Source organism: Phycodurus eques, chromosome 20, assembly GCF_024500275.1.
Source record: "Phycodurus eques isolate BA_2022a chromosome 20, UOR_Pequ_1.1, whole genome shotgun sequence".
Lineage (NCBI taxonomy): Eukaryota > Metazoa > Chordata > Actinopteri > Syngnathiformes > Syngnathidae > Phycodurus > Phycodurus eques.
Genome location: NC_084544.1, coordinates 3,086,315 through 3,098,351, shown reverse-complemented (window position 1 = coordinate 3,098,351; position 12,037 = coordinate 3,086,315). Strand labels below are relative to the sequence as shown.

The window sequence follows — 12,037 nt, the reverse complement described above, 5'->3', positions numbered from 1 at the left end:
GCGAAAGAATCGCCACCCGAGTACAGCTCACTTGTAGTTAACGTTTAATTTAAAAACATTCACATTTAATCTTTCACTCATTCGCTGCCATGGACGTTTCTATTCGTCAACAGGAATGCAACTGTTTACTGCCGCCGACGTATATATTCGTCAAGAGTGTTTTTAACAGGTAGGCGTAGAAGACGTTCTCGCCCAGCTTGTCTGTGAAATTCAAGTGTCTACGTAACTGTAATCGCTAACAGACGCCAGTAGATGGGAGTGTTGCGTGGCTTTGGATTTGAGTTAAGCTCATCTTTTGAGTGGATGATAAAGATGAGGCGGTCAATATCAGTTTGTCGTGTCGCTTACGAAACGTTTTGCGCTATAGTGGTAGTATATACTGGTCTAAGTCCAAACGTCTTTCAAATATCATGAAAGACGGTAATAACATTTACTTATGCTAATATGCAGTTAGAAAGAAAACCTGGATGCAATAGTGGTCTAAGTCCAAGTAAGCGTCAAACCTAGCAATATTTCATGAAAGATGAAATGCCCTTATAATAAAGTGTCGTGCAATAGTGGACCAAGTCCAAATATTTCTCAAATCTATCCATATTTAATAAAATATGTTACATGACATTTACTTATACTAATGTGCACTTGGAAAAAAAAAACTGTAGTTCAATCGTGGTTTAGGTTCAAACATCTGTCAAATCCTTCAATAGCTCATGAAAGATGCTAACAGTAACCTACGCTAACATGCAGTTAGAAAAAAAACCCAAGTGCAATAGTAATCTATAAGTCCAAACATCTCTCAAATCTAGCAATATCTTAATGAAAGATGAGAAATAATATTGGCTCGTACGGACAGAGTTACAAAACGAAGTGTCGTGCACTCGTGTTCGTATCTCGAGGCGCCGCTGTACTTCACTTTGGCACCCGGACGGCTTTCTCAAGGTTCCCCGTCCCCCGCGTTAATGATGTCATTGCACTTGTGCGCCTTCGCATCAATTTCGCACTCGGCGTCGTCGTCGGTGCGTTTTCCGCCGTCAATGAGCGATGCGCCGCGGGAGCGAATGAGTCTTTAATGCTTCTTTAATGCTTCCCATCAGCCGCACTCAAAATGGGTCGAAAGTAAGTAAGGCAGGCAGGGAGGAGGAGGAGGAGGAGGAGGAGGAGGAGAACCTTACGCGAAGGACGCCCGATGCCCTCCCCTGCATCATGCTCATGACGAGGATTATCACACGCGGAGTTTCTACTTTGCCCACGCCTCCTGAACGCACCGCGTTGCTGTTCTGCTTGCACCTTTTCACCTCCTCGGAGGATGCGAGGCGTTCACAGGTCACACACACACATCAGCATCTGCGCTTCCTCCTCCTGTGCACACTCCTCCTCCCTTCTCGCTCTACTCACATCCTCTCTCTCTCTCGCTCTCTCGTCGCTGTACGCCTCGCCTCAGCTCGACACAGGCGCAGCGTCTCCTCTCCCGGACGTAAAAAGCAGGAAAATGCTGCGAGGAAGCGAGCGTGAGGAGGCGCGGTGGGCTGGTGTAGCGTCTTCTTTTTGAAGGTGCGAAGGACCGTTTTGTCTCGAAGGGGGGGGGGGGGGGGAGAAAATACATACGCATCAAGGATGTCCACCTCGCCTGGTGCAGCCGAGGGGAGCCAGAGGAACTCTTGTAAGCAAACTTACCTTTTTTGTGTGTGTGGTGGTGGTGGTGGTGGGGGGGTCGGTTGGTGGTAGTGAGGATATGGGGGAGCCTGACGTGCTATAATGGACGGCAGGACCTCAAAAGTCAAACAAGTCTTAAAAAAGTGGTAAAATTCCGTAAATATATGCCCCCCAAAAAAAATCACTGTGACACTTAAAAGAGAACCAGTGTGATGATGACCATAGAACAGGAAGTGGAAAAGCGTGGAGTGGCTTTTTTTGTGTGTGTGATAACGCCGCACAAGTCTTGCCAGTGATTGCAGATGAGTGTGATGATGGTAACCATAGAACAGGAAGTGGACTCTACTGCAACATCGGGTCCGGCTGCTCGGGACACTATGAATGTTTAAATATTCAATCGCATAATCAAATCAAACATAGCTAATGCAATTAGCATTAGCATAATGCCTAATAAAGGAGCATGTCTTACGTGGTGTCTTTAGAGGTGTAGTTGTCGTTTGACTCTGTTTTGGTTTTGTTTCGTTTTTTTCTGCTATTTGACTTCCTACCTTGGCTCCCGTTTGTACGGAAAAGCGACGTAGAATATAAGCGGTAAAAATACGGTTTTTAAAGGCATATAGTGAATTTTTCAGATAATTTTTTTTTGGTGTGTTTCCATAACCATCGAGTAGGAAATGGATCTTATGGCACTTAAGGGTTTGGTTGTTCAGTACAACATGAACGACAAATGCTAACACCTAATGAAAATGCCATAGACGGGCTAACGAATGGCATTGGTGTCGCGACATAACACTTTAAGCAACGGATATTTGAACACTAAAGGTGGAGCGACACGTGTAACACATGTAGACAGACAATATAACAATAATACTCGTGTATATTCTTTATCCTCTTCGAAGAACGGCTAATGTTACTGCAGCTTACTGAGGAGCTGAGACCGTCTGAATGTGCGTTACAGCTGTATTATGCTGCCACCCGGTGGCAATGGCGAGCACACCAGAAGGAGCAGCACGAGGTCCATTGAATTGAAGAAACGCTTTTATAAAGTACAATAGTCTCGTTCGAGTCATTGTACGTGCGTGCGCGTGGACAATGATGACGATGCCGTAAAGCGTAACAACTGCCGAGTGCGGGCGGGCGGGCGGGAGGGAGGGAGGGAGGGAGGGAGCCTGCTGCTTCGTTGCGGCCTTCGGCAGCACGCGCTCGCGTGCGCGCGCACACACGGAGTTGTGTGCCGAAAAGTGGCTGATTGATAACATGATGTGACTCATTTTGAGTCATCTCTCTCTCACACAAACACACACGCACGCACGCATGGCACAAGATCATAGTGGAGGAGAGGAGGGGGGGGGGGGGTGTAGGCTTGATGGAATGGCCCTTTTATTGCTTCCATTCTTGCCAGCAACAACCCCCCCCCCCCCCCCCCCCCCCGCGTCACCTCTTCTCATCCTCCAGGCTTTCATCCCCTTTCCCCTCCTGCCACCATCGTGTTATTCATTTACCCACAATCCCTTGCTTCTTCTTGCCTGGGTGAAGGTGTAATGATGTGGTCAGACAGCAGCCACACAAAAAGATAAATACAATTAGAAAGAGGGTTGTCCCGCTAGTTAGTTAGTTAGTTAGTTGGTTCGTTTTATTTCTGGGTGAGGAGGAGGAGAAATTTGGACGCGAGCAATGCTAAACGTCGAACTGCCTCGTGATCATAAACATACGGCTGTTGATAGTTACCCTGAGCCTCGTGCTGCTTCACCAAGTCAGCACATAGAGGAATGTGAACAGGAAGTCGGTTTTATGTACACTAGCTCGCAAGTGTTTAGCGCCTCAAGCAGTGCTAATGGAAATAAAATGGAGGAAAATTGGCATTTGTTGATAACTAATAATTAGCGGATTTATGTGGGTGCTAACTGCTAAAATGCTAACCCAAGGAAGTTTCTGTTAGTCCTGGGTAGGAGCTGTGATTTTGTTCTTTTGTTTGTTTTATTTGGCTTTGACTTGCAAGGGAAAATATCAGACGGCGTAGTTTTGCCTTATTAATACATCCTTTATCCTCTGTGAAGAGCGACGAATCATACCGTGGCTTACTGAGCAGTTGTGACCGTCTTCTTTGGTTCTTTGTCTGTAGCCTACTGCCCCCTGGTGGGCCAAGGTGCCCACACCAAAAGGAGCAGCACAATATCCATTGAATTGATGCACAACTGCGGAAAAAAGTGGAGAATTTCTCTACATTGTTTTAACCGTCATGACTGTGTGTGTTTTTAAGTATTTAAATATGAAAAGTTGTTTTGAAAGGATTCGGCGGAAAATTACCCGACGGACTCGCTGCCCTCCGTTCGAACCCGACACGCGCAGCTCTTCAAATCAAAGACAAGTGAAACTGGAACGTGACCTCGTTTCACGATGGGCTAATTAGCATGTTGCTAACTTAGGCCCCCGCTTATCGTTTCGTCCAGATGTTCGGAGCGCCAACAATGCTATCAATAGACACGAAATAGTTGATGAAAGGATCTATTTTTGTGTCCCGGTCGGCTGCCATTTGGAAGTCATCACGGTCTCGTTTTATATTTAATCTGTCGGGCCGCTCTTAACAAAACGGCGAGCGTGTGAAATGAATGCGCGGCGAGCGCGACGCCTCGATAAAACGCTCGGTCGCGTCCACGAGCGCCACGCTAAGCTAATTAACGACAAGACGACGACGGGCGGGATTTGAAGTGAATGGTGGGCTTTCATGTTGAAGGCGTTGACCCGCTTCAACTTTGGCAGGGGCGAGGGTCCCGAGTGGACGCGACCGAGCGTTTTAGTGTGTGAATGAGTTTCCTCGGCAGGGTGTCCGGGCGGGAGAGAGCCCGCTCGGGCCACGTGTGCAGAGAGCAAATAAAGCCCCCGAGGCGCCTCTTGTTCAGACTGGGGTCATTGAATGCACCTTGCATCTACGGTACCGTAATTCCACAGCATATTCGCAGTTCACCGATTCACATTCGTTCCCGCGGAGATGGCGACAAGACAAAACTTTGTCGAAAAAGGAAAGTAGTACATCGGTGTCGAGCATGTCCAAGTGATACATCTCGACTGAGGGACGAGCTTTGCGTGTTGAGCAGGAGCTAAGTTTGGCCTGGGTTGTTAGTGCAAGTTACGGAGAGTCTTCGCTGCATGTGCCTGTGCATTTTTGAAAACCAATCATCTTTAAGGCATTTTATTTTTTCATGTAATGTTGTCAGTTTGATATTGTAGCGTTTGGGGGTTTTCAATAAAAAAACAAGTTCGATTGTGTTACTGGTTCTGTAAAGTGTAAGAACTGTACATAATGTAGTGTTTGTGTGTTGGATGTTTGCCTTTAAGGGGTGCGGCATCAGGAGTTGGGTTTGCGCGTGAGCGGCTCCTTTCAAGTGCTCTAATTTTGAATTTGTGCGTTTGACCCGCTCGATAAACGGCGGAAAGTGCATCGGCGACTGCGGCGCGTCACGTTTTCTTTTCCGGCGTAACTCCGGCGGCGGCATATTTGAGAGAGAAGACGAAGCTGCACGAGAAGACGTTAAGACACAAACGCTACGATGATACGAAACTGCAGAAGGCGGCCTGGGGGGCGCTGAGGTTTCTTTTTTCTTTTTTTATTTGTTCTTTTTGTATTACGCATTTGTTTGATATAATGTTTCGGTATTTTAAACAGTATTTTACAAAATGTTTATCATATTTGGGCAACAAAATATGGCTGAAGTGAGTGATATTTTTCATTTTATTTTCATCCGTTTTATTCAGAATTTAACATTTTTTGAATTTCTTTTGTACTCTCTCATATTTTTACATTTATAATATAATATTTTTGAATGTTTGTTCTATATTTGTATTTATCATCTAATATTTACCAATTGTGTTGTTTTTGTAATACTTTTAAATGTAACAATTTTTTAATCCAATATTTTAGCATTTTTCTTTCTTTTCTTTTTTTTGGCCCAAACCTGAGCACTTCTAAAAATACCCGGCGAGCCGAGAGAGGCTGAACGGGAGAAAACGGCGGCCGTCCTCAACGTCAACGCTGTCTGGGTATTGAAATGTTAGCCCGCTGGCCGCAAACGAGTCTACCCGGGAGAAGAGAGCTCATTTTCAGCGTCGTATTTCACACAGGGAGGATCGTTTGCGATTGTCGGCCTCGACCCGGCGAGATTCTGGGCCGGAGCGCGACATTTTCGGATCGGAACGTAAAAGCGGGTCTCTGAGGACCGCGACGCGTTCACAATGACGGCGGCCGTCGTCAGGTTTTTTGCCAGGCGCGGAGGACGAATTGGCCGCCAAAATCCAGTCACGCTCGTCCCTGGTGGCGGCTCGTCGCTATTTGAAGGACACTACAGTGGAAATCAGGGTTCTGTTCGTGTTGGGCACTCAGAGGCTCGAGGATGAGAAAAACAAATATTCAGCCCATCGTTGGCTAGCGAAACCCGAAGTAACCCTTAACCGGTTCACAAATATTAGCAAAATTTGAAGTATTATTACACACAGATGCTGTTACTTAGTTACGGATGTGTCCTGACTGATAAAGGACTGATAAACGACTCCCTCAAATAGACGCCTGAATTTAACTGTTGACTAACTCTTACCCTCTCCGAACCCTAAGCCTGAACCAAAACCCGACCCAAATCCAAACCCTATTGAGAACAGAAGGCCTCCCACAAACCTCCCTCGAAGCAACAAGCCCAGTCCTCACACGACCATAACCGCAACCCTACACTCGCGCAACCCCCACTCTGTAACTTTACCCGATCTCTACCCTAACCCTAAAAGCCTCCTTGTACTCCCGCGACCGCCAACGCCCGCGTTGCATCACGTGACCGACGAATTGCTGCGTAGCTTGACGCACACGCAGCAAAAATAGTCACTCTTCACTCGCGATCGGTCCGTTTTAGTCACACGCTGCGATGACGTGCCAGCGTGCCCGTTGGTTCCACATAGCGCCTACGCCGCCGCCTTCTCGATCGATTTTGCGGCATAATTCAACGTATCCGCTGGTCATCTAGGTCCGTTTGCTCTAGCGTACGCTGTTCCACGGTCTTCCGGAAATGGCCCCCAAAAAAGGCAGAGGAAACGCCACCCCGCGGTGTCCGAGCCGATGCCAGCCGTAGCGACGCCCCCCGACGGGGAGGCCAACTGCAGCACACTTTCAAAACAGCCTGCGTGCGTTGCGCTCGAGTACAAAGGCGAACTACGCGAGGGACAGCCGCGGTGCCGTCAGCGCCGTCGCCGTCCACGCGAGTGTAAAGAAGCCTGAAGACTGAAACCCTACCCCGAATCAAAACCCCGACCGCAACCGAACCCTTACCCATACCTAACTCTACCCATACGTACGTCTGCTTGTTTGCAGGCGGTCCGGCGATTGTTACGATGCGCCGCGATGATTTTGGTTGCGCGCACGTCGCACGTTCGGAGCCCCGAGCGAACGCTCGCCTCCGCTTTTTGGCTCCATCAAACGAGTCGATTCTGCCCGTAAAGCTGCCGCGGGACGCCAACGGGGCGGAATGACTCTCCGTGGCGTCTGCACTGAGACGCCACTTCCTCTCCACCAACCCGGCCGGCGTCTCTATAGCGACAAACAGCAGATGGAACGCGTGCGTGCGGGGACACGCGGTGTCACGCAGGAAGTGGCAGATTGAAGGAAGCGCTGCCGTGTTTACGTCACCTTGTTTATCCTGTCGCGGGTACGCATTCCAAGCGCAGGTGCAACATCTCACACACACACACACACACACACTCAGGCTCACATGCAAACCACGCGCGCGGCACAAAATCTCGTGTCGCGTTCGTGTAAAGAGCGTCTCGGCCAAACGCGGCTGATCGTCCACGACACTCGCCGCAATGGAAAAACTGCGAGCGTCGGTGTTGCGTCGGGCGGCAACCGACTATCATTTCACCGAACCGCAAAAACACGGCGCAGTTGTCAACTCGTGGATTTCGGCGACAGAGGCCGTCGACGCTTCGCTTTCGAAATTCGAAACACGGACTTTGAAAAGCATTCGAAATTCTTTCAAACTGCTCGCGATATCGGGGAACGCCGCTTTGGGAACAGGTGGCAGTAAATAATACCGAGGACGAATGCCGGCGTGTCGCCGAGGGTGTTCGTCCTCCGGGCGGCGTCGGCGGCGCAACAATTTGACGGGTTCGACGCTGCGCGTGCTTGAGGCGAGGCACAGCGCCTAACCTCCATCAGCTCCCTGGGAGCCTTCTCGCTTCGTCTACACCGCCCAAATGTGTGCGTGTGCGTGATTGTGTGTGTGTGTGTGTGTGTGTGTGGTCGAGTCACTTTAAGGATTAAAAAAAACAAAATTAAGCCCGTTCCTGATGAGCTTCTTATCATTTCCGCGCTTGATGAAAGCACCTGCCACAAACTTGCTCTCTCTAATCCCTCTTCACACGTTCTTCCTCATCTTCGTCAGCTCAGCCACATCCTGCGCCGCCGCCGCCGCTCGGGGGGGGGGGGGGGGGCGGGGGGGGGGGGGGGGGGTGTTTCTATTTTTAGCATTTGCTCGTATTGAGCCCGCGGGGCCTTTTCTTTACAGTGCAAAGAGTCCTCCGCACATGTTGTCGGGCGACCGCACGCGCGCAATCGAAAGAAGAAACGTAGCAATCGGAAGTGCACGTCGGAAAATGTAAAAATATAAACACTGAGGCTCATGCGTACAATAAAATACAAATGATCACATCAAAACAAAATAGAAAACGACAATCCCATTGAATGAAATCTTAGGAATTTTAATTCATTAAAAAAATCACGAGTTGCTTTTCCACCAGGAAAAATGTTTGCAGCTGATGAGATCCAAAGAGACACGTTGACCCGTGCTACGTAACACACGCGCGCGCGCACACACCGCTCGTCATCTTCCCTCGACGTCCCACTTGGACCAATCGCAAGTGGCCCCGCCCCCGCCCTCGTCTCCACCAGTCACACTCCAGCACACGATGATCTCACCGAGGCCGTCTTCTTTGCACGCGTCCCAATACTTTTGCTGCGTTCGCAGCGGAAGTGGAGCGCGGCGACAACGCGGCGGGCGCCGAATCCGCCGGCGGGCAGCTGAAGCTGAAGGACAGACACAAGTTGCTGGAGGAGGCCTTCCAGCAGGACGTGGAGCAGTACCTGTCCACGGGATACCTCCAGATCGCCGAGAGGCGAGGTCAGACGCCACCGCCGACCCAGGTTACGCGGCGGCCGCTCGCAACTACGCTGGGCTCACTCCATTGGTCACTTTTGCAGGGGACGGACGTGAAATTCCACGCTGGCCATACAATCCGGGCAATTTATTTCTTAGCGATCGATATGGCAAGGTCTTCTTCGGGATCCTTGTTTTGACAGAAATTGGGGTTTTCCTCAGATTCGGACGTTTTGGATTTCGCTCATCTTTGAACGCTATTCAAAGCCGAGGCGCTGTCGTCATCTTCGCTTTCAAAGATGGAAGATTGATTGCGAGAGATGATAAATATCATTCACTTACCCTGACGTGCAACCAAGCTACGGCACCGCTTACTATGCAGGCCTTCGGTCTCCGAAGTTTCGACCAGTCGGCATCACTTTGGTGCACTGACAAATGGCAAAAATGGAGTTAGCCCACTCTAGTTGTCAGTTGCTCATTGGAGGGCGGGGTTGGGAGTGAAATAACGTAACTCCTCCCCCGTCGTGTTCTTCTTCTTTCTTGTGCTCTCCCTCCCATGCGGCCCCGCTCCGCCCTCCTAACTTCCTCGAGGTACGGTAGCCAATGGCGTCTTCTCTCACTGCTCTGCACTGGCCAATCCTCTTGCAACCCCCCCCCCCCCCCCCCCGACGGATCCCTCTGCAAGGCTGCTGAATCTGGGGCTGCATATTCAAAATGTGTTTAACGCAACAAATATTTATTATTTAAAAAAAAACAAAAACAATTTTTTTCTTTTTATCATGATGGTAACGGGGTCTGAAATCACCCTGCAAGGGTGGTGAACCCAGTAAAGATACATTGATACACGCATTGATTTACAATGATAAAATCAAACGATAGTAGAATTTTATACATTAAAGCATTTCAAAAATAAAAAAAACCTCGTAAATTTTGAATAATAATCTTGTATTTTTGGATATGTTATATATATTTTTTCTTTATTATTGTATCGAAAACTTTGAAAAACACGTTTTTGTAATTGAATAAACGTTACAAAAATATAAGTGTGTACATTTTTTTTTATTTTGTGAGTTTTTAATTTGTACCAGAATGTTTGTTCATTTTTTTTTTAATCAAAAATGATGAAAATTTTGTTTTCGTACAGGCCTGTTTTTATGTAGTGTAATAATATTTTTAAATGATAATAAATACATAAATTATAGGTAAAAGTGTGAAAAAGAAAAAAATACTCAGGTAAATAATATAATATAAAACTTTCAAAATATATATTGGTAAATGTCTTAAATAATACAATGAATATCCAGCTGTGGTAAAAAAAAAAAAAAAAAAAAACTGGACCTTTTGGGGTAATTTGACCTTTTCTCAATTTCTGCAAATAAATTCCCTAAATGATAATATTGATACTTAAAATGGGTTTCAGTAGTCTATTGAGTAAAACACAAATGTTCATTTTACTCAGAGAAAGTAACACATTTGCAATGGTGTCTTGACTTTTCCCCCAGAGTTGTATATCTATGAAACAAAACAAAAAAATTATTTTTACTCACTTTATTAATGTTGTTGTTGCAAAAAAAAAAGTCACTGTCAACATTGCCTTTGCCGTCATTGTTTAGCTAACGTTGCTCAAGCTAAAATTCATCCCGCCTGGCTTTGCTTTGCCTGGACTCAGCTCCTTGTCGCCCCCTGCTGGACGCCCGCTGTACTAAATAGTAATGACGACCCCTTGCTGTCCCGTCGCGGTCACAGGGCCAATAGGCAGCATGTCGTCCATGGAGGTGAACGTGGACATGCTGGAGCAGATGGACCTGATGGACATGTCGGACCACGAGGCGCTCGACGTCTTCCTGCACTCGGGCGGCGAGGACAACAGCGCCACCTCGCCCGTCGCAGGTCCCTCCTTTGCTTCTTTTTACGCCCGCAAAGTAAAACATATAAAACTGCCCTGCTCACCGGTTGCTCAACACAAGTATTTTTTTTTCACTTACTCATGTAGTTATTTAGGTTTGTCTTTGTTTTTTTGCGTCATATTATTGTAAAGTAACAATAACCTTTAGGGCCCTTCGATACCAGAACGAGAATTCACTCTTGAGTATTCACCGATACCATTAGTACTTTTGATACATACAGATAATTGACAGATAATTATGAACAAAGACCTTTCTTTCTTTGTGACGCACATTGATTTGTCGATGTATCGAACCCCCGCAGTGTAGCGCCAGCTACAGGCGAGGACGACTTACTCCATGTCAGATGTTTCCCCCCCCCCCCGAAGTATCAGTGGCTGGTCTCGACAGCCTTCACGAGTACCGATAGCTCGAATACAGTTTTTGCCTCTTCCAGGCCCCGACTCGCTGACGACGGAGATCAGCCTGCAGGTTCCCACTCAGGTCGAGCTGCGCGACAAGCTGTCGTCTTTGTCGTCCACGTGCGCGCGCCGTGACGGCGACGAGGAAGACGACGATGAAGAAGAGGACGAGGAGGAAGAGGAGGGAGGGGCTAGGGCGGCGACGAGGAGGAGGAGGAGGAGGAAGAGGGCGCCCCCTCCGGTGATGGCGCCCGATTGTGGCGGCGGGACCCCCAAGGTTTGAAGGGGAGGGGAAAAAAACACCCCCACATTACAACATCTGCCTTAGACAGCAACTTACATTTGGGGAAAAAACCAACTTTTGACTGTAATTACCACCACATCATCAACTCAGGTGCACATGTGGTATGGTTTGTTGGATTCTGGAAAACAAACCAAAAAAAAGGCTAAAAACAAGCACACGACGACGACGACGACGACAACCACGAAACTTGAAATGGAACCTCCTGCCCGAATGTCGGCATCATCGAGGAAAATTGTCATGACGACCATAGACGAGGAAACGGACCGTACCTTTGGCGTTGTGCTTTTTCTTGAGCTTATGAGCATTCCCCTTTGTATGTTCCGGGGTTTTCCTTTTGTGCGTGTGCCATATTTTCTCCAAGTTTAACAAATAATCTTGTGTATCCGTCAGGCTCGCGAAGGACCAAAGTTGGGACTTTTAGTTCGTATGCGCGCGCGTGTGCTCTTGTCCCGACTGAAGAATCGTACATGATTTGAGTGTGCACTGTATCTTGTTATTGCGCTGAGATGAATTAAAAGGCCATCTGGGGACATTGTGTTGTCATTGTGGTGCATTCAAGGACACTCGGTTTCTTCGTCACTGAATATTACTTATGTACACTAAATAGCCAATTGTGATTTTTGGGAAATGTAATTAAGAGGACCTATG

General features: G+C 47.8%; 1 protein-coding gene across 2 annotated transcripts; it reads left to right on the top strand.

Moving 5' to 3' along the window:
- Positions 1–1,321: 1,321 nt before the first annotated feature.
- Positions 1,322–11,919, top strand: dtnbp1b (dystrobrevin binding protein 1b). 2 transcript variants are annotated; one of them, XM_061664758.1, is made up of 4 exons: positions 1,322–1,657; positions 8,652–8,804; positions 10,536–10,670; positions 11,121–11,919. In XM_061664758.1, exons 1-4 carry the CDS (start codon positions 1,612–1,614, stop codon positions 11,366–11,368), a joined length of 582 nt encoding a protein of 193 aa, XP_061520742.1. In that variant the 5' UTR covers positions 1,322–1,611; the 3' UTR covers positions 11,369–11,919. The 2 variants fall into 2 exon arrangements, with proteins under 2 accessions (XP_061520742.1, XP_061520741.1); XM_061664757.1 differs by having other exon boundaries at positions 1,324–1,657; positions 10,527–10,670.
- The last annotated feature ends 118 nt before the right edge of the window (positions 11,920–12,037 follow it).